Here is a 21,878-nt window from a genome sequence, read left to right on the forward strand (position 1 = left end):
CGATGTATTATATCAGGCTATTCACAAGTAAGCTTGTTCTCGTGTGTGGGGGTTAAAACTCGCTCCAAACCTGATTTCTTGTTACATCGTGAGGATTAATTAGTGTTACACTGTAAAAAAATAAACCCCAGGAGAATTAATTACTGTTCTCAAAGACAACACAGTGTCTTGGGTTTATTGTAGCTTAGGATATTTTTTTTTTTTTTTGCCCGAGACAGCTTTATTTCCGACTAGGCCATGAACTCATAGGGGATGGGCTCTAGCAGCTCGGGCTCCTTCCCGTTGGTCCGCACGAAGTGGGCCTCTCGTGGAGGGGCAGGCTGGCGCTTCAGCTGCACCCAGGTGCCCTTCTCCTTGGCCTCCTTCTTCTTCTGGTCGTTCTCCTTCACGCGCTTCAGGAAGCTGTCCCGGCTCTTCGAGTGCTTAATGTGCTCAATGCGCACGTTGATTCTCTTGGCGAGGATCTTGCCCTTGACTTGCTTGTTCACAACAATGCCGACGGCATGCTGGGTCACGTTGTAGACACGTCCGGTTTTGCCGTGGTAACATTTGTGCGGCATCCCCTTCTGAACAGTGCCCATGCCCTTGATGTCCACAATGTCACCTTTCTTGTAGATTCGCATGTATGTGGCCAGGGGAACGACGCCATGCTTCCTGAAGGGCCTGGAGAACATGTAGCGGGTGCCCCTCCTCTTTCCCTTGGTGTTCGTCATTTTGGCAGGTTACTGCAAGATGGCGGTTCCGGCCGAAAAGAAAAGTAGCTTAGGATATTTTGTTTTCACTTTGTGTACTGATAAAGTGGTGAAACTCATTTCCCAATTTGTATTGTATTTGAAAACATTGTAAAAAAATTTTAGTGTAGGTACTTACATATGGTTTGACAACTGAGGCATCATACATTTTTTACATTTAGTTATAAAATAATTCTAGCTAATGTGTTGGGGTGAGGGCGTTCTTCAACCCCAAAGCTCTCTGGCTCTGAAGTACCTAGAGATGCTGGATACAGTGGTATAAACGTCTCTTCAAAAGGCATATCAGGATTCATAAAACAGCAAGGGGAATTTCCTGAGAGCTTTAACAAGAAGCATGGATCACTAGCGCTGAAATCCTGTGAGCAAATGCTGAACACTCCCAAGGAGTTTGCTGGTCCCTGTAACCAAAGCTGTCATGGCCATGCAGGGCTAGGAGTTGTGCCCTGAACTTGGGGAGTTGGAACTGAGCATTATTTAAAACCATGGCCCGTGAAGAATTAGACCCCATATGAGAGGTAGATTAGGAAAAGAAATCCACCTACATTGCAAGTTGAAGACAAGGAACCTTGTCTGATTAGGTCTGGCTTAGGGTGAGAGGGAAAAAAAATCTTTCCCGAGAGTTCATTTCTCCTGATAATTTGAGGCTTGAATTTTAAACTCTATAAATAAGTAGGAGGGTATTTAAGGACGAGCCAATTGTTTTTATGTTAGGTGCCTTCAAGTCATTGTCATCTCATCGCAACCCTACGTACAACAGAATCAAACAGTGCCCGGTCCTGTGCCACCCTCACTCTTGTTAGGTGTGAGCCCAATGCTGCTGCTGCTGGGACAGCGCCTCTCCTCCAGGGCCTTCCCCTCTGCTTTACCAAGCGTGATGACCTTTCATAGGGATCAGTCTCTCCGGATCACAGGCCAAAAGGACTTGAGACAAAGTATTGCCATTTCTGGCACACTGTGGCTGCACCTCTTCTGAGACAAGATGTTTCTTCTCCCAGCAGTCCATGGTGATTTTCAGTATTCCTCTGCAGCACCGTGGTGCCTTGATTCTTCAGTCTTCTTCTCACTCAGTGTCCAGCTTTCACATGCATCTGAGGCAACTGAACATGCCATGTCCCGAGTCAGGCATATTTTTAGTCCTCAAAATTACATCTTTGTGTGGTGGAAAGGGAGAACCGATTACAAGGATCTACATATAACCTCCCTGGGGTACAGACAACAGAAAAGTGGGTGAAGGGAGATGTCAAACAGTACAAGATATGACAAAATAATTTGTCAATTATCAAGGGTGCATGAGGGAGTGAGGAGTGGGGAGGGAGGGGGAAAATGAGCTGATGCCAGGGGCTTAGGTGGAGAGCAAATGTTTTGAGAATGATGAGGGCAATGAATGTACAAATGTGCTTTACACAATTGATGTATGTATGGGTTGTGATAAGAGTTGTATGAGGCCCTAAAAGAATGACATAAAAAAACCTAAAAAAAAAAATCACAATAATAACTTTAAAAAAATTACATCTTTGTTCTTTGACATGTTAGAGATCTTGCGCAGCAGATTCGCCAAATGCAAGAAATACATCGTTTGCTTTCTTGACTGCTGCTTCCTTGAGTATTAATTGTGGATCCAAGTAAAATGAAAACCTTGACAACTTTAATATTTTGTTTATCGTGATATTTTTAATTGGTCCAATTGTGAGAATTTTTGTTTTGTTTACATTAAATTTCAGTATCTCAACTGGAGACTTCAACATAAATCACATCATTCCATATTTAAATCACATCAAGAAGTATTGTACAATTGATACCACAATCAGTTTCCAAACATTCGTTTCCTTCCTGGACTCCTAGACATCGTCTCTCTTTTACCCCCCTCCCTTCCACCCCCCACCCCAGTGTACCCTCCCCACAACCCTTATTCTACTTGATGTCCCTATAGGTTCATCAATCCTGGATTTCATCTACTGAAGAACAGAAAAACATATCACACAACTTCAAGAGGGTGACCCCCAATGACATAATACCTCTTAAATACACCCTACTATGAACAGATGAAAAATAAAACAAAACTATAGAAAATGTTGAAAACCAGATCAGGGTCCAGTGTGCATCAGAGGGGAGATCAACTGACAAAGTTTTAACCGTTTCTTTATTTCAGCCTTATGGCACAGTGGTGAGAGAGAGAGAGAGAGAGGTCTGTATCATATCAATGTGCTTAAATTTAAGTAGATTCACCTTATGCCCCAGCATGTGGTCTATCTTAGACTATGTGCCTTGCGGGCTCGCAAGAATGTGAATTTTTTTTGTATTTGGATGGAAAGCTCTCTAAATATCTATGAGGTCAAATTGTCTAGTTGTAGTATTTAGATCTCTAGCCTCCTTGTTGAGTTTCTTTCCCTGTGATCTATCTTTCTCAGAGTGCGGAGTATTGAAGTCACCCACTATAATTTTTGAGGCTGTGATTTCTTTTTTCATCTTTTGGAGTGTTTGGTTGACGTATTCAGTGGGTCTCTCATTCGGGGAATATATGTTTACAATGATTAATAGTTCTTTGTCTACCGTTCCCTTGAGCATTATATAGTGTCCCTCCTTATCTCATTTTATGGTTTGCATTTTGAGGTCCATTTTATCCGAGATTAGGATCACAACCCCTGCTTTTTTTGAATTGATGTTTGCTTGTTATGCCTTTATCCAGCCTTTGATTCACAGCCTATTTTTTGTCTTTAGCCTTGAGATGTGTCTCCTGTAGGCAGCAGATTGATTGTTTTTGTTTTCTAAGCCAGTGTGTTAGCCTCAGTCTTTTAATGCCTGTGTTCAGTCCATTGATATTCAGGTTTATTACCTACATCTCTGGACTCTGTGTTATCATCTTACACCTTTTGTGTTGGGTATTTTCCTACCTTCATTTCTTATTAGTGTGTTGTGCATGTGTGTGTGTGTGTGTGTGTATCATTCTTGACTTCTTTCCATCCTAAGCCAATGCTATCTTGGGATCTCTTTAATCTTTGTTTCCCTCTGGATGAGGTTGTTCTATGGGGTGGTCTCTTATTTATGCTTGGTGAGTGTTGTTCTGCCAATACTTGGTCGGCAAGGATCTTTTGTAGGGCTGGATTTCTTCTAACGTATTCTTTGAATTTTTCCTTGTCTGGGAAGACCCTTACTTCTCCATCTATCTTGATCAGTAATTTGGTTGCGTAGAGTATTCTTGGGTTTGCGTTGTTTTCCTTCAATTTTTGGAATATGTTACTCCCCTCTCTCTTCTTCTTCATAGTTTCTGTTGATATGCTTGAGCATATTCTTATTTGGGAACCTTTATATGTGATTGCTTGTTTTTTCCTAGCTGCTCTTATGATTTTCTCCTTTTCCTCAAAGTTGAATAGGTTAACTGTTATGTGTCTTTGTGACTTCTTTCAGTTCAGTCTAGCTGGTGTTCTTTCAGCCTCCTGAATGATTTCCTGGTTTTCATTCATTAAGCTGGGGAAGTTTTCCTCCAAGAATTCTCTACTATTGTTGCAGATGACTTCTTTGTTGTGTCTTCCTCTGGTAAGCCAATAATTCTAATGGTGTACTTCTTCATAGCATCAGACATAGCTCTTAGGTTTTCTTCAGCTTCTGTGATGATCTTATTAGATTTTTGTTCGTGTTAAAGTCTGCTTGGCTGTCCTCCAAGTCACTTGTGCGGTTCTCTGCTTCCTCCAGTTGATTCTTGAGGTCCATGAGTCTGCTACTTGTTTTTCTTATCTCCTCCCTAAGCTCTTGTATTTCCCTTTGGTGTATGGACTTTATCTCCTCTATCATTTCATCCTTTTTCTGTATTGTTTCCCTCATATCCTGTAAGACTCAAGCAGCATTCTGAAAATTTCTTTCTGTGGCAACTCTATGTCTGCTTCTTCTATGCATGTCGGTATGCTCAGGACATCTTCTGCCATTGCCGTTTGTTTCTCCTGTTTTTTCGTTGAGGTCATTGGGGCTGATGGCTGTTTGCATTGTGTTGTTTTAGAGGTGCCAGGTGCCATTTTCCAGGGAGTTGAAGAGCACTGGCTCTCTCTGGGAGACTCGTAGGAATGCTTCTTTGAACTGACTACAGCTAATTTCACTCTGGAATTAGCCTACCACTTTATCCTCCTGTGGCTTCGCTCTCAAGGAGAATGCCCCAGAAGGCTGGTGGGTTGCCTTCTTTGGTGTAGAACACTGAGAATAGTGGGCGGAATTGCCCTGGCCAGGTTGATCACTGCGGAGATTGGGCAGAGGTTCCTGCAGCTGCTAGGAACATTGGAGAATGTTGGCCGAGCTGCCTTAGGCCGTGTGAGGCACTAAGGTAGGAAGGAGAAAGTTACCTCAGTCACTTGGGACAACACAGGAAAAATAGGAGCTCCCCCCAGCCACACAAGCAGGAATTCCCTGGTAAGAAGTTGGCTGGAGTATCCCCTGGTAGAGGTCGGCAGGGCTTTCCCCAGCCTCAGGCTAAGCTGCACAGGGTGCACCCCATCTAAGTGGGTGGGGGGCAGGCATAAATGTTCTAGTGGTGTGTGAGAGAACAGGGAAGAGACAAAGAGGAGTAAAAATTTTAAAAAACTAAGCCTGCTGAGACTGTGGGGGCATAGAGAGAAGAGAGGGAAACAAAAGTAACAATATAGCTGAGCCCCGATCCCTCCCCGTGGGGCTTCAAGGGTTTAATCCCTGCCCTGCCCCGAGGAGGTGGCAAGCTGTGGCTGTGTTGAGATAAAGCCCCTGTGCTAGCTCCAAAGGGTCCCTGCTGTGGTGGAGACAGTGGCGGGGCAAAGGTCAAACTCTAGCTGGCCTCCACTGTGGTAAGCCAAAAGTCCCCAGCCCCTCAAAACCTTGTGGGTCTGTGCCTACTTATCTTTATGATGCTCCTCCTTCAATCCAGCAGTGTTGATTTTCCCTCGTAGTAACTGTCCCGGGCTGATTTCTGCGGAGTCCCTCAGGTACGTGTTACTCAGTCACCATCTTCACGGGAGTCTCGACCTTTGTGCTTTTCATTGTTATACCTTCTTCTCGAGCTTCCCTTTGAAATGATCTATTCAGCTCTATGACATCATCATTTCTTCTATTTGCTTTAGCTACTTAACATTCAAGAGCAAGTTTATGAGTCTCTTTTGACATACCCGTTGGGTTTCTCCTTTTCTGCCTCATTAATAACTTTTTGCTCATTGTGTATGCTGCTGAAAAAGGTATTTGCAAGGAAGAAATCATTGGTTTCGGCATATTCTATCATGTGATCTCAAGCTTCACTTCTACCACCAACTCATATTTTCCAATTACTAATACCTGCTCTTTGTGTCCAAGTTTCAACTTCCAAATGTGAAAAATTATCAATTTTATGATTTCCTCATTGCTAGCTTTAGTGGTTGGTGCATTCATTTTGAATAGTCGTATTAGCTGGACTTCCTTGTACCTTTATAGGTAATATCACATCACATGCAGCACTGTACTTTAAGATAGATCCTGAAATGTTCTTTTTGATAATTAATATGATGCCATTCCTCTAGAATTTGTCATTCCCAGCATGCTAAACCATATACTAGTTGGTTAACTAACTCCAAGTGGCAGTCTGTCTCCACATTAGCTCAGTAATGCACAGGAAAGTGATCTATATATGTTACATTCCACTTTTGATGACGGCCAATTTTCCTAGATTTGTACTTTGTGCATCCCACATCCCTATTATTAACAGATTTTTGCAATTGTTTCTTCTCATTTTGAGCCAAACAACATCAGCAATGAAGGTTTTGAAAGCTTGGCTCCATTATTTCATTAAGGTCAACTCTAATTTGAGGAAGCAGCCCTTCCTCATTGTATTGTGAGTACCTTCCCACCTAGGGGTTCATCTTCTGGTAGGATATCTGAAAATGTTCTGCTACTATCCATAAGGTTTACAGTGGCTAATCCCTCAGAGGTGATCAGTCCATTTCTTCTTCCTGTTGTATGCTTACCCTGGAAGTTCTATGGAAACCTGTTCACTGTAGGTAACCCTGCTAGTATTTGAAATACTGGTAGCTTAGCTTCTAACATCACAGCAACACTCTAGCCACCACAGTATGACAAACTGATAGATGAATGGGGAGAATGGTGTATTTAGAGCGTCTTCTCCCTCTTACACATTATTTTGTACTTTTGTCTTTATACTATGATCTTTTCCTTACCACCTTAGTGCAATTCATTTTCATTGTTTTCTGTTGGGCTTCCCAGCTGTGATGCACAGGAAGAGTGGATGTATAATGATAATAACTGATACATGGTGGTACAGGGAATGTGGGGTGGGGGTGGGTGATAGTCAGGAAAGGGGATTTTGGGAGTAAATAATGAAGGTGGGAGGGGGGAGGGAGCACTAGAACTGATCATGCTTACACAATCTTATTTACTTATTTATTTAAAAAAAATCATTTTATTGGGGGCTTGTACAGCTGTTTCCACAATTACACAACTCATTTTAAAGGCGATTAACCATGGGTGGGTGGGTGGGGGGATGCTGTAGGACAGATGTGCTGCTGATTGTACAATTCCCCTTGATACAATTGAACAATTGAACTATTTGATCGTATGATATGTAAATCGTGTGCCAATAAAACTGTTGGGGTGGGGGAAAGAACCTCTAAAGCTTTAGATAATAAAACTTCCTGATAAAGATAATAGTCATTTGACATTACTAAAGGCTCAATAGAAGAAATTACCAATATGATAAATAAGAAAGCACCAGCAGATTTGAAAAATAACAAACAAGTACAATTCTTTTTTTTTTTAATAGATTGAAAACGTTTATATTTAGCATTAGCCAGCTGGGCTCCATTTAGATGATTCCAGTTTTGTTGGCAGCATCTAAAGCATCATAGTCAGGAGCCAGTCGAACATATGCCTTCTTCTCAAGGTGTTGACCTTGGCTACATCAGTGTCATAGAGCTTCTTCACAGCCTGTTTGATCTGGTGTTTGTTGGCTTTGACATCCACAGTGAACAAGTGTGTTGTTATCTTCAATCTTCTTCACAAGTACAATTCTCATATATATGACAACTATGGTCATTAAAACAATAGTTACTGAAAATGCACTAGCTATGTGAAATAGTAGCAAGAAAGAAAAGCAGCTATTGTGCTTTTCAGTCCCGGAATATCTGTTTGGTGTTTACAAAATAATTTCTATCTCTGTGCTGTTCTGTACTTATGGAATCACTGTGCTCATACTTTCCTTAACTTCTTTAAGCAACTCACAATGGGACCCACAACTGTCAGTTCAGCTCTGGCTCCTAAAAACTGTCTGGGACAGCGGTTCTCAACCTGTTGGTCGCGACCCTTTCACAGGGGTCGCCTGATTCATAGCAGTAGCAAAATACAGTCATGAAGTAGCAACAAAAATAATTTTATGGTTGGGGGGTTAGTCCCCACAACATGAGGGACTGTATGAAAGGGTCATGGCATTAGGAAGGTTGAGAACCGCTGGTCTAGACAGAGTCAAGGTGCTCCCCAGGGTTGCCAAGGCAATACCTCGTCACGGAAACAGGCTGCCAGGTCCTCCTACAGCAGAGTGGCTCATGGGCTTGAACCACCAACCTTTGGGTTAGCCGCTGAGTGATTTAACTGCTGTGCCACTAGAGTGTCTTTCTTTTAGCATAGGTTTCGTTATTTCCTTGAATGTATTTGCACTGGCTGGTTTTTGGCTTTTGTCTCTGAATACGGGAGAATAGGAATCTCAGCGACTGTTTCCCTTGCTTGCTTTCCCTCCTGAGTAGAAGTCACGTCACCTCTTCTTGTTTCATAATTTTTGTTCACAACTGAATCCTTTAGAGAATGTAGCAACTTTGGATTTGGAGTCTGTCTCCCCCACATCCATACTCGAAGGTTGTTCTTGCTGGTTTAAAATGTTTATTTATTTAATCTCTTACTTAAAGTCAGTATACAACCTGTTTTTGTGCTGAGGGTAGGGAAGAGGGGGGAGCAGACTTGGAAAGGGTTACCATAGGCTTCTAGTTTCCCGACACAAGTTTCCTAGTTTCAGATGTAAAAATACTTCTCAGTCTGTTGTATGTTTTTGGAGCATCGAAATGATTAATTTTTGACAGTTTTGTCTGGCTATATATTTGTTCTGGTAGACTTGCACACTACTCACTCCATCACGCAGGAAGTAACTTCCTTTGCTGTTGCTACCTCCTTTTTGTTTTTGAAATGTTTACATGGTTTCCATACAAAGACATCAGAGAAAACATTGCATCAAAGCATGCAATTTAGAGTCCATTTAAAATTTATTTCCACAGATAAGTATCATTGGAATAATCTAATGAAGGTCACAATTAAACATAAATTTAATCTTGTTGTTTCAGATTTCAAGTTCCACTTATAAAGACAGGAATGAGGAATACAAAAAGCAGTTCGCACACCTGCCTGATACAGAGAAGCTGATAGCAGGTAAAAAGAAAGACAGAAAGTTGTCAAATAAATAAATAAACCAACCCATTTCATTACCTCATTATCCAAACGGAATGGCTGGCTGTTAGTATATATAGAGAATGTAACCCGCTGTGTTGGACAGTGAATCTTTTTGAAAGCAGCATCTTATTATTAATAATGTGGCAATTTCCAAATAAGTTATGGAGATGAGTGATTTCTGATGTCTAAATATTAAATACTAGCTGAGAAAAAAGACCAGTATAATGATTTCTCATCATTTATCATAATGTAAATGATTTATCACAATTTCTTCTGGTGCTTGCTTTACATGAATTAAGAGAGAAATTTTAACTTGATGCTGATACATGTCAGCTTTGTTGGATGAAGATGCTCTTTAATGAATATACACATTTTATAAAATGTTCTAGTGTTATATTACTATTCATTGAATATTTCAGTTAAGTTGATGTTAAGTAAGTTTTCAGAGGGGAAATAGTCATTTTTCTTAGAAAAATGTTTTGCTTTACTCTGGTACCTGCTTACTATACATTTTTATAATTCATACAGTGTTTTAGTTTTAGTAAATCAAGACCAAATGAATCTGTGTTAGTCTGGGTTGACTAGAGAAACAAATTTATTGACACTCATATATGTGTTAAAAAGAACGTTATATAAAAGAACAATTGTATATTGAGAAAACATCCCACCCCAGTCCGGATCAAGTCCATAAGTGTGATATTAGCTCCTATGTCTGATACTAGTCCATAAATTCCTCTGTAGACTCATGAAGCACATGCAATGATGTCAAATGCAGGAAGATCACAGGCCACTGGGTAGAAGGTCTTGTGGATCCGGTGGCAGTGGAAGCTTCTCAACACTGGGGTGGGTCTCTACATGTCTCCTCCAGCCCTCTTGGGTGTCCCCACCGCAGGAAAGTGAAGGCAGAGAGACTGGTTCTGGCCTCCAGTGAGCTATTTATCTCCATCCACCTCCAAATGAGGCCATCAAGCTGTGACCTGATTGACAGGCTAGGCTCTACCCCTTTGCTCAAGTTGGCAGGAGATTATGTAACTGCCACAAAAACTCACTGCCATAGAGTTGAGTCTGACTTACAGCAAACCTATTGGGGCAAAGTAGAATTGCCCATGGGTTTCCTGAGATTATACATTTTTATGGGAGCAGAGAGCCTCATCGTTCTTCTGCAGAGCGACTGGTGGGTTTGAACTGCTGGCCTTCTGGTTAGCAGCCCAGTGCTTAATCCACAGTGCCACCTACACACCAAGTTTGAGTAGATTTATAGTTTTAAATATTTATCTTTAGTGATTCCTCAGACATCTGGACCTGAATTTCTAGACAGTTCCATTCAATGCTGAATTGAATATCATAATTATGGATTAAAGTGTATTTTAAATGCTATAGAAAATAGTATAACCTCATGGTATAATAGTCAAAAATTTATAAGGGCATACAATGAATAGTTTGATCAGCGCTGCTTTTCTGAATCCCCTCCTAGGAGATGACCATAGTTAACAGTTTTCTTATGCATATTTCTAGAAATTTTCTGTAAGCATTTCCAGTGTGGGGTATGTATACGCATTCTTAAAAGACCTTAAAGGGGAAGCACACTGTGTCCCCTCTTTTGAATCTTGTTGGGAGCACTTTCTGTTAGCACGACTTAGGAATCCAATTCTTTTTTTTTTTGCTGGCTGTCCCGTGCTAAATTGGATGATTATATTATTATCTATTTAATAGATTCCCCTATTGATCACGAGTTTGCTTGCTTCCTCTTTTACGTCTCCTACATTGGTTATTGCACACATGTGTATGTATGTTATGCGACATTCCTAGACGTGAATTATGGTACAGAAGATCATGGTCATTTCAGAGTTGTACGTTAGTCATCAAGTTGCCTTCCAAAGGGCCTGATCCAGATTTCAATCTCACCAACAGTCCTGTGAGTACTTATTTTGCAACATCTCAGAAACTTTGCTTTAGTAAAAGTCTGAATGTGGAAAGGAAATTTGATGATTGTTTATATATATGTTCTTTAATAATGAGGGATGCTCACCATCTCTTTCCATGCCAATAAACCCTTGGTGGTTCTTTCTTGTGAACCTTTTTCCTCATAAAATTTTTCTTTTCTTCTTCTTTTAAAAAATCTTTTTATTGGGAGCTCTTACAGATATTATAACAATCCATAATTCAATTAGATCAAGCATAATTGTACAATTGCTGCCATCATCACTTGTGAAACATTTTCTTTCTTCTTGGACTCTTTGATATCAACTCCCCTTTCTCCCCTCCCTCCCCCACCTACTCCCAAGGAATCCTTATTATTATAGTTTATGTTGTTATTATTATTATTATTTTGCCATAACTTACACCATCCAATGTATCCCTACACCTACAATTCTGTTATTCATTCCTCTCCAGTGGGGTTATACAATAATCATTGCTATCGGTTCTCCCCTCCCCACTTCCCCCACTCCTTCCTGTACCCTCAGGGAATCATTATTCTCATTACTATTTCTGAAGGCTTTATCTATCTCAGATTTCATGCATCAAATGACCTTAATTATACAAATGAACATTCACAGGTCTTACAAGATTAATGAGGTGAAACGAAGACTGTAATAGTAAGGGGAAGAAATATTAAAGAACTAGAGGATATTTAGGTGTTTCATCAGTGCTATACTGCACCGTGGATATATTATCTCTTTCATGTGGCCCTTCTGTGAGGGACTGTTCAATTATCTTACAGGTGAATTTTGGGTCTCCTGTTTGTCTACACTCCTTCATGTCAATCTGATTGCTTGTTTTTGAATTTCTGATACCTATTCCTGTTGACACCTCATGATCACACAGGCTGGGCTTTTTTGCTTCCCCGCTAGATGGCTGCTTGTTTAACTTCAAGCCTTTAAGACCCCAGCCACTATATCTTTTTGTTGTTGTTGTTAATATATATTTTTTAATCATTTTATTGGGGCTCATACAACTGTTATTACAATCCACACATACATCAATTGTGTAAAGCACACTTATACATTCATTGCCCTCATCATTCTCAAAGCACTAGCTTTCTGCTTGGGCTCCTGAAATCAGCTCCTCATTTTTCTTTTTTTTTTCCCCTCTCCCTCTCCGCCCCCGCCCTCCCTCATGAACCCCTGATAATTTATAAATTATTATTTTATCATATCTTACACTGCCTGATGTCTCCTTTCACCCACTTTTCTGTTGTCCATCCCCCAGGGAGGAGGTTATATGTAGATCCTTGTAATTGGTTCCCCCTTTCTACTCCCCACTTCCTTTCTCCCTCTCAGTATCACTGCTCTCACCACTTGTCCTGAGGGGTTCATCTGTCCTGGATTCCCTGTGTTTCCAGTTCCCATATGCACCACTGTGCATCCTCTGGTCTAACCAGGTTTGCAAGATAGAATTGGGATCATGATAGTTGGGGCGAGGAAGCGTTTACGAACTAGAGGAAAGTTGTGAGTTTCATCAATGCTACACTACACCCTGAGTGACTCATCTCCTCCCCACTACCTCTCTGCAAGAGATGTCCAGTTGTCTACAGATGGGCATTGGGTCCCTATCACGCACTCCCCTCATTCATGATGATATGATTTTTTTTCTTTGGTGCTTGATACCTGGTCCCCTCCACCCTTCGTGATCACACATGATGGTGTGGTTCTTCCATGTGGGCATCACTATATCTTTAATAGTCAGGCACCATCAGCTTTCTTCACCACATTTGCTTATACATCCATTTTGTCTTCAGTGATTGTGTTGGGAAGGTGAGTATCATATAACGCCACATTATTTGAACAAACCTTTCTTATACTGAGATAAGATTTAAAGAGAGGCCCAAAGTCCACCTGCCTCCAAATACACCTATCTCTATATCTTTACGTATATACATATCTATGTTTATACCTATATATATACTTTTTACTTTCTTATTCTTCCTTCTTTTTTCTTCTGCCCCACTATCATGTTTACGCATCATTCACCTTTCAGTAATTCCTCTTGGATACATTTCAGTTGATCAAACACGACCAGGAATGCTACACCCTCCTTACTGTCAATCTTAGGTTCCTTGCTATTCCCCTGTCCCTGTCATGATTTGCTCATTGCCCCCACCCCCTGTGATTCCCCCCGAAACTGACAGTCGCATTGCTGTCTCCTTGGGAATGCTTACCCTGCCTATCTTATACAGATAGACACCAAGAGAAAAGAAAGGAAGAGAAGGAGCGTGGCCATCCAAGTAGTTCCCAGTTTAACTGTTGACCCGACCAGAGTAGATTACTAGCAAGCAGGCCCTGTTCTAAGCCATCCGTCCGATCCCCCTTTCTTTCAGGGATCCGTATCCCAGGACCCACTCACCTAACAGCACTTGTACCCTTTTAGACCTCAGGGTTCGTGTTTGTCCGAGGGGTGCGCCTTTGACCCCATTGCTCTTCCTGCAGTCAAGGAAGGCATGGTCTAATGCCCCACCCCCACCCCGTTGCCCCTTTAGACTTTCAGTGTGCCCCTTTGTAAACATCCCCCAAGCAGTTCAGATGAGGTGCCAAGTGCTACTCTCTGAGCTGGAAGCCTACAGTTGAGATTCCCCAGGGCTTTGCTCCCATTGCTGGGCTCTTGCCCTCCCCTCTTGGTTTGGCCCCAGATGGGCAGGCCTCTCCCTGAACTGTATCTTCAGTGCTGTCCTCTGTAGCACTGCCATCTAGGGAGGGGATGTCATGTCCTGAGGTGAGAGCAGCCCTGCAGTCCTCTCTGTGAGCCAGCTGTCCTGAGGAGGAACGTCACCCTCAAGGGTTGGCCCACCAGAATGAGAGCTCTCTCTCTCTGGCTCTTTCCTGAGGAGACATACACAATACCCTCCCCTTAGGTGGATGAGTGCCCTGGTACCCATTGCCGTCTTTTTTCTTACCCCATCCCTCTGTGGGCCATAAAGGCATCTCCTCATAAACTTTTCCTTGTGAGTTGTTTGCCTTTTCCTTAATTTGTAATAACTTGTTAGATGATAAGGCTATTCAATTTCTTTTTTCATGTGTGCTAAAAATGTTTCTTGTGAGCCTGTCACTTAACCTTAAGTATTTTTGGTGGCAACTTTTCTAAAACCTTGACTACTCATCGCTGCCACCTTGAAAAGTTGTTGCTGTCAGGTGCCATCAAGTCAGTCCCAAGCGATGGCGCCCTCATGCACAACAGAATGGGCCTGCCCTCCCTTCACAATGGTCCCTGTGTTTGAGCCCATTGTTGCAGGCACCATGTCAACCCATCTCCTGGAGAGCCTTCCTCTCCTTTGCTGCCTGTCTACTTTATCAAACACGATGTCTTTCTCCGGAGAATGGCTTTGCCTGAGAGTATGTCCCTAGTATGTAAGACTAAGTCTCACCATCCTCGCCTCTAAGGAGCACTTCTGACTCTACTTCCTTCTCGCAAGGCAGATTCGTTTGGCCTCTTAGCAGTCCATGGTACTTTTGATATTCCTCTCTCTCACCATAACTCAAATGCATTGGTTCTTCCTCAGTCTTCTTTATTTCTAAGCTTTGCATAGGTTTTCAAGTTCAAGTAGTGGAGGAATAATGAATGGAAGCAGAACTTTGAGGATATCTGCTCCTGTAAAGATATGTAGCCTCAGACGCCATATCTAGTGTTGCAGTGAGTCAAAATCAACTCAGTGGCAATGGGTTTAGTTCACTCAATGATTAAATAGATGGATGGATATGAAGGAAGGACTGACTGAATAAATAGAAATGTTATTTGAAATCAGAAGACTAGATGACTTCAACCATGGACAACATGTAGAATGAACACTTAAAAACAAAACAAAAATCATAGGGTTTGTAGAAATAAAAATCCAACTGTTTTAGTCTGGGTACTTTAGAGAAACAAATCCACAGAAACTCATGTATAAGAGAGAGTTTTTTTATATATAGGTTAAGTGTGCATCAAGAAAACATCCCAATCCAGTGCTACCCAATCCACAAGTCCAACATTAACCCATATGTACAACATCAGCCCACAAAGTCCTCCTCCATCTCACAAAGCAGACATAATGATGCCAACTGCAGGAGGAAAGCCGAGTTAGTGAATGTGTATGCATCTCAGCGCTGGCAGGGTTCTCAACATGGGTGCTCCAGCATCCAGAGCTGCATCGGGGTAGGTCCATGTGGCTTCTACTTGGGGATGTCTTGCAGGAAGTCAGCCTTGCAAGCTGAAGCAGGGAACTGCTAAGGCAGCTGCACCCTGGTGCAACCATCACAAAGCAAGAGACCCGAGAACTAGAAAGGCGAGCCTCACGAAGCTGTTTATCCCTCTGCCCTTCAATTAATCTCACATGTGTTTATCGGCCAGGTTGGCACAATTAACTAACTCATCAACTCAGCATCGGCTCCAGGATGACTCTCCAAGGTGAGGTCACACATACCTTCGCCCTCTGTCAGCCTATTCTGACACCAGTTACCCTCCCATGGTACGCTACCTTCATGGGTTTGATAATTCATCACCATGGCCACACATAGCTCACAGGCTATATGAATGATTTCAGGTATTAGGGACGTTAACAAGTTACAAGTCAGGATCAAAAACCATGGATATAATCCTTTTGCCTGCGGCAATGCCTCTTCTCAGCCATGCTAACGGGCACTTCCGGCTCTCTCTGGTCCTTGTGCTTTCAGCCACTTGGTCCCTTGGCCACTGCCTGCCCTCTCTCATGGTCTCAGCATGGCGTCTGGTCTGTCTCAGGGTCCCAGTGGCATGGTGTGTGGGGCCTCTGTCATTTCAGGGATCTTTCATGGTTTCTGCTGGTTGGTCTTTTCTCGTGATGGCTGTGGGACTCCCTGTTCCTGCATCAGAAATTCAAGAGATTGAAGAAGTTCCATTTTATTCTTAGTTTGCATAGGTTTAAAAAATATTTTAAAATCACGTATGAATGTCAAATTTTGTCAAATGCTTTTTTGCCTCTAGCGAGATTACCATTGTCCCCCCCCCCCCCACATTTATTGCTCTCTTTTTACACAGCTTAGTGGCAAAGCTGACGCATCCCTGAGTTACAATCCTCAACAGCTTATTTTCATGCTCCCACTCAGTCATTTCACTCCCTCCCTCCCTCACTGCCATCCAGGGGACTGTAACTCACAGTGACGCTTTAGGACAGAGTAGAACTGCCCTTGTGAGTTTCCAAGGTTATACGTCTTTATAGGAGTAGAAAGCCTCCTCTTTCTCCCGAGGAGTGGTGGGTGGGTTCAAACTACTGACCTTGAGCTAGCAGCCCAAACTCTAACCTCCTATACCATCAGGGCTCCTCATTTGATGGGAGTTATAAAGACCATGGATAGAGGTATCATTCCATGAAATTTTCACTTCACTACAAAGGCTAAAAGGGATGAGAAGATCTGGAAGGAAAGTGCATTCCCAGTATTCAGGGGAAAAGTGGTGTCAGCATCAGATACGGTGAACAGTATGAAATAGTATTGAACCCAATGAAGGTGGAAATGCAAAATAAAACAAAATCTGCAGACAAAGCAATGCACAGAGGAAAATCTAACCATTAAAGTGCAGGTCAATGACATCAAAAACAAAATGAAAATAGAGAAAATCAATAAAATCTGAAGCTGGTTCTTTGAGAAGATGACTAACATTGATAAATCGACCGTCTGGCTGGCCAAGAAAAAAACAGACGATTAGAAATAGAAATGACAGAGGGATCATTATTGCTGGTGCCACAGATATTAGGAAAGATAATATGGAATCCAATTCACATATCTTATTCCCAGGAATTTGAAAACTTAGTTAAATAAAATAGACTAATTATTTAAAAGGGACAAACTACCAAAGTGCACACAAGAAGAAATAGAAAAGCTGAATAGGTCATATCTCTTAAAGAAAGTGAATCTGCAAAAAACCAACAAAAAAAGGAAATTTCTGAGCTGGATGGCTTCCCTGGGGGAGTTCTACCAGACATTTAAGGAATAATAGGCCATCTCTTTCAGGAAGTAAGAGGGGTCACCTCCCAACTTATTTTGAGGCTTGCATTCCCATAATACCCAAACCAGGCAAAACACTGTCAGAAAATGATTTCAAGAGACTGTGAGACCATTCTCTTTCTTGAACAGAGACATTCAAAGTCCAGGCAAAATATCATGCAAATACCAAATGCCATGTATAAAAAGAATTTACGGATTGTGGAAATGTGTTCACTTTATTATTTATTTTAAAATTTTAATAAATCATTTTATTGGGGGCTCTTACAACTCTTATAATCCATACATCAATTGTATCAAGCACATTAGTATATATGTTGTCATCGTCATTTCCAAAACATTTTCTTTCTAGTTGAGCCCTTGGTATCAGTTCCTCTACCCCTCCCCCACTTTCCCACCCTCGTGAACCCTTGATAATTTATAAATTATTTTTATTTTCTTATTTTACACTGTCCGCTATCTCCCTTCACTTGAAATGAGTTCATTTTAGATATGACAGGCTGATTCAACACACACACACACACACACACACACATGCACATGCACGCACACACAAATCACTCAATGCAATTAACCTAATTAAAACAATACATGTGAAAAACAATTTCAGTAGAAGCAAAGAAAGCATTTGACAAAATTTGACATCCATTCATGATTTTAAAAAAATTAGAAGCCCATGCAAACTAAGAATAAAGTGGAACTTTTCATTTTCTTGAAAAGGACGTATGTAAAAACTAAAGCTAGTATCCTACCCAATCATGGAGAGTTAATGTTTTCCAGCTAAAATTCTTCATCTTTTTCTGTTTTCGCAGTACCGGATGTTTAATCTTTATCATGCGCATTCATTAGAAAGTATACTCCAGGTTCAAGAGTAAAACGTTGCGACTTGCTTAAGGAGAAGCCACCGATCTCCATTCAGATCTTGTTATGTTTGCCCAGGTTTACGCGGGACAGATCTGCTCCAGGTCACCACAACCCTGGCACTTAGGCCGTAGCAGTAAAAGGGACATCAAGAAGATCAGTACAGTTCTTATCAAACCTAATAACAGCTTACGATAACAATGAGTACTTAAAATGTCGAGTTGTAAAACAGCACTAACAAAGGTTTTCATCGCCTCCTCTCTGTAAGTTTTACAGACAGGCCAACATTTTAGGGCCGAAGCCTACAGCTCTTGCATGAGGACTTATGATGGCCATCTGGTGCTTCAAATATCATTAGGAAACACAGTCTGTATGTGGGCGTATCTGCATGTGGGTGGACTGCCTGGAGACGGATAGAAGAGTGGTGTCTTAGGTGACCCTTGACTCACAGGTTGTGAACCGCTGTCCTGAACAGATTGAGCCGACCACAGGAGAAAGGTCACCTCACAGTGCATGCTATGAGCATTCAAGTTGCTAGACCCCTTTCTGTCTTCCCCTCCCCTCCGTTCGATGCTGCAGTCAGACTTCCACACACCTTTCACCCGAGCTCTCCCTGTTGCCCACACAGGGGTTTCCAGATGGCTGGTTTAGGGCGAACCTACAGAGCATCTTCAGGCGTCCAGGTGTGGAGAGCGGGAGGAAGGAGGTCCACGAGGGCATCTTGCTTTTGTGCACCTCTCTGAGGTGCTGTTTCCAGAAGGCGCTCTTTCTGGAAGCTGCCCGAGGCGGATTGCTCTCTGAGTTGTCCAGCTGCAACTCACCAATAGTAAGTCAGCGTCTTTGGAGGTTGACAGACGCCATGAGTCAAGCAGACACGTAGGGACTGTAGGGCAGCCTTCTTGAGGATGCCACCTGGGTGTAGTGCTGCGGCTTCTCAGACTGTACCTGCAGCACCTGAGCGGTCGCGGAGGGCCAGGGACACAGAGGAAGCTGCAGAGCCCCTGGACCGGGGGACCTTCGATACGATCCTATCTTTCTGCCTCTTTGCCTCTTCCCTTTTCCAACTAAAACTCTGATTCAGCATGGTGCCGAAAGCTTTAACTAGCCCCAAAGAGTTAAAAAATAGCAAAAACCATGTAAATTGGAAAACAAGTTTGTCAAAACCTTATTGGCAGAAGACAAGAATATTCTTGTAGGACATCTACAAGAAAGTTTTTAGAATTAATGAGCTCAGTAAAGTCTCATAAGTCCAAACAATCGTATTTTTATATACTAATAATGAACTATTTAACTTGAATTTTAAAATACCATTTACCTCAGAATTTCTGCCCCCCCCCCCAACCCGGGAAGTAATTCAGTATAAATTTAGCAAAATATATGTACCATCTGTAAGCTGACAACTATAAAATACTAATAAGAGATATTAAAAAATCTAAATAAATATTTTAGCTGGGAAGACTCATTACTATTAGATGTAAGTTTTCTATAGTTAAAATTCCAACAAGGTTGTTTTTATCAATTAACACGTAGATACTCTCTGATTCTAAAATACCAGAGGAAAAGAAAAAGAGCTATTCTATACAGAACAGCATTTCCCAAAGTGGGTGACCCTGACCCTTGCAGCAGGGCCCTGGAACAAACCAGGGGGCCTGCCAGAGCAGATACCTACACTTTATACTGGATCATGGGCTAAATAACAAAAGGTTTTACTTGCCACGGCGGCTCTGAGCAGCTTAGTTCTGAAAGGGGTGTGGTAGGCCAAATAAGTTTGATCAGGTCCAATAAGTATGATCTAAAACAGTTCTGAAAAAGAGAAGCAAAGTTGGAACATACACTGCTCAATGGAAAGCAACAGTAATCCAAACAGTGTTGAACTCACAAAGAGACACACCTATCCATGGATGAAAATACAGTGGCTGGGCATAAACCCACATCCATATTGTGAGCTGACCTTTGATAGGGGTAAAAAGACAATGTCATTTCAAAAGAAGAGTCCTCACTATTTGCTGGAACAATTCGACTTCCACATGCAAAAAATAAAATAAAAGGAAAAGCAAAAAAGAAAGTAGTTTGACACCTCACATTTTACACAGATTATTAACTCAAAATAGATCATAAAATCAAACCAACTCCACTGCTATGAAGTCAGTTTCTACTCATGGCAATCCTACACGGGGTTTCCACAACTGTAAATATTTACTGGTTCAGCTAGCTTGGGCTTGCTCTCCAAGAGTGGCTGGTGGGTTTGAACTGCTTACTTTGTGGTTAGCAGTCCAGCATTTACTTGACAGTGCCATGAAGGCTTCTTACAAAATTGATTATAGACTTAAGTATAAAATGTAAAACTTCTAGAAGAAAACAGGTGAAAATATATGTGACCTTTGATGTGTTTGTTGATGAGTTTTTAGACATGATACTAAAATCATGGTTCGTAAAAGACTTTATCAAAATGAAAGTGAAAATGCTAGCCACAGAATAAGAGGAATTATTTAATGATCACATATCTGATGTTTTAAAAAAATAAGTTTTATTGATATTGTAATCATGAATACAATCAATTTTAGAACATTTTCTTCATGTAATTATTATTATTAGCTCCCCATTTCCCACCGACATCTCCTGCCATAACCCTAGGAAACTGTTCATCAGCAGTCTCTATAAAGTTACTCATCCTAGATTTATAGAAAGGAAAGCATACCACCACCACCACCACCCAAAACCAAAAACCAACCCAAAGCCCCCAAAACAACAACAAAATTAAACAGAAAATCTTCAATCCAAAAGAAAGCTGAAAACTAGAAGAAATTTAAAATAGGTTAAAAGGCAGAACAAAGGATAAGGTGTTAAATTTTAACCTAACTACATCAGCATTAATCTACTTTCCAATGCACTGTGTCTGATAGCAGGCTATTCACATCTGTGGTCAATAGTCAGGAGAGTCTCCCGAGGCTAACTCCATATGAGGGTGCTTTCATTGTTATTCATTAACCAGGTTCTACTAACCAGGTACTCAGAATTTAAGCTCTAATACGGTTTCCCCCTCTGATCTTGGGTTTTATTGTTTATAATCCTTGAATCACAGAAGCTAGTGTGCTTATTCCATGTGCACTTTGCTGACACCTGAATCAGATGGCTGCCTGTTAAAAGACAAGCTTTTAAGGCCTGAGATGCTATTCTTTCTGATAGCCAGGCACCATCTGATTTCTTCACCACGCCTTGCTAAAACATCCATATCTCTAGTGATCTCTTCATGAGGACATGTATCCAATAGGGCCATGCTATAAGAACGAATTGTTCTTCTATTAGGACTCCAATTAAGTGCAAGATCAAAATCCATTCACATATGTATGGTTTTATCTAAATAAATAAATAAATAATATATATATATATATATATATATATATATATATATATATAAAATCTTGATTCATTTTAGAGACATCATTATATTTATTATCATCCCCAGGATACATGGTAACTTTATTGATAATGTCATTAATTTGGCCAGTGGTATAGAACTTAATATAGTGTTTCAAAAAGAAAAGCATACATAGATAGGGTTCCTTTTTAGACTAAAGTGCCTGCATTGTTTACCTGTATCCATTAAAAACTCAAGGGACTGGACTCTATGCAAGCCCCGAGAATCGGAGTGAAGGAAAAACTTTCAGTAACGCTCATTCACAAAAGCAGAATTATGCCTGCTGGATTAAGGCATCACATGTCTGATAGTTTTATTTTTTTATTAAGAAATCATTTTATTGGGGGCTCATACAACTCTTATCATAATCCATACATATATCCATGTGTCAAGCACATTTGTACATTTGTTGCCCTCATCATTCTCAAAACATTTTCTTTCTACTTGAGCCCTTGGTATCAGCTCCTC

The 21,878-nt window shown here is 41.2% G+C and overlaps 2 protein-coding genes across 2 annotated transcripts in view; one reads left to right on the forward strand and one right to left on the reverse strand.

Annotated features, from left to right (window-relative positions):
* Positions 1 to 200: 200 nt before the first annotated feature.
* On the reverse strand, positions 201 to 745 carry LOC101650041 (60S ribosomal protein L21). Its single transcript, XM_004706407.2, has one exon. The coding sequence runs from the start codon at positions 711 to 713 to the stop codon at positions 231 to 233; it is 483 nt and encodes a 160-aa protein (XP_004706464.1). The 5' UTR covers positions 714 to 745; the 3' UTR covers positions 201 to 230.
* Positions 746 to 9,092: 8,347 nt separating this feature from the next.
* The window catches only part of GRAMD1C (GRAM domain containing 1C), a 91,098-nt gene continuing 78,312 nt past the window's right edge, over positions 9,093 to 21,878 (forward strand). The window contains exon 1 of the mRNA XM_045286191.1: positions 9,093 to 9,161. The gene's annotated coding sequence lies outside the window, so the exon portion shown is untranslated. The remainder of the gene's footprint in view (positions 9,162 to 21,878) is intronic.

This window comes from Echinops telfairi, unplaced genomic scaffold (assembly GCF_000313985.2).
Source record: "Echinops telfairi isolate 266 unplaced genomic scaffold, ASM31398v2 ScPeMD7_6;HRSCAF=24_0, whole genome shotgun sequence".
NCBI classification, from domain to species: domain Eukaryota; kingdom Metazoa; phylum Chordata; class Mammalia; order Afrosoricida; family Tenrecidae; genus Echinops; species Echinops telfairi.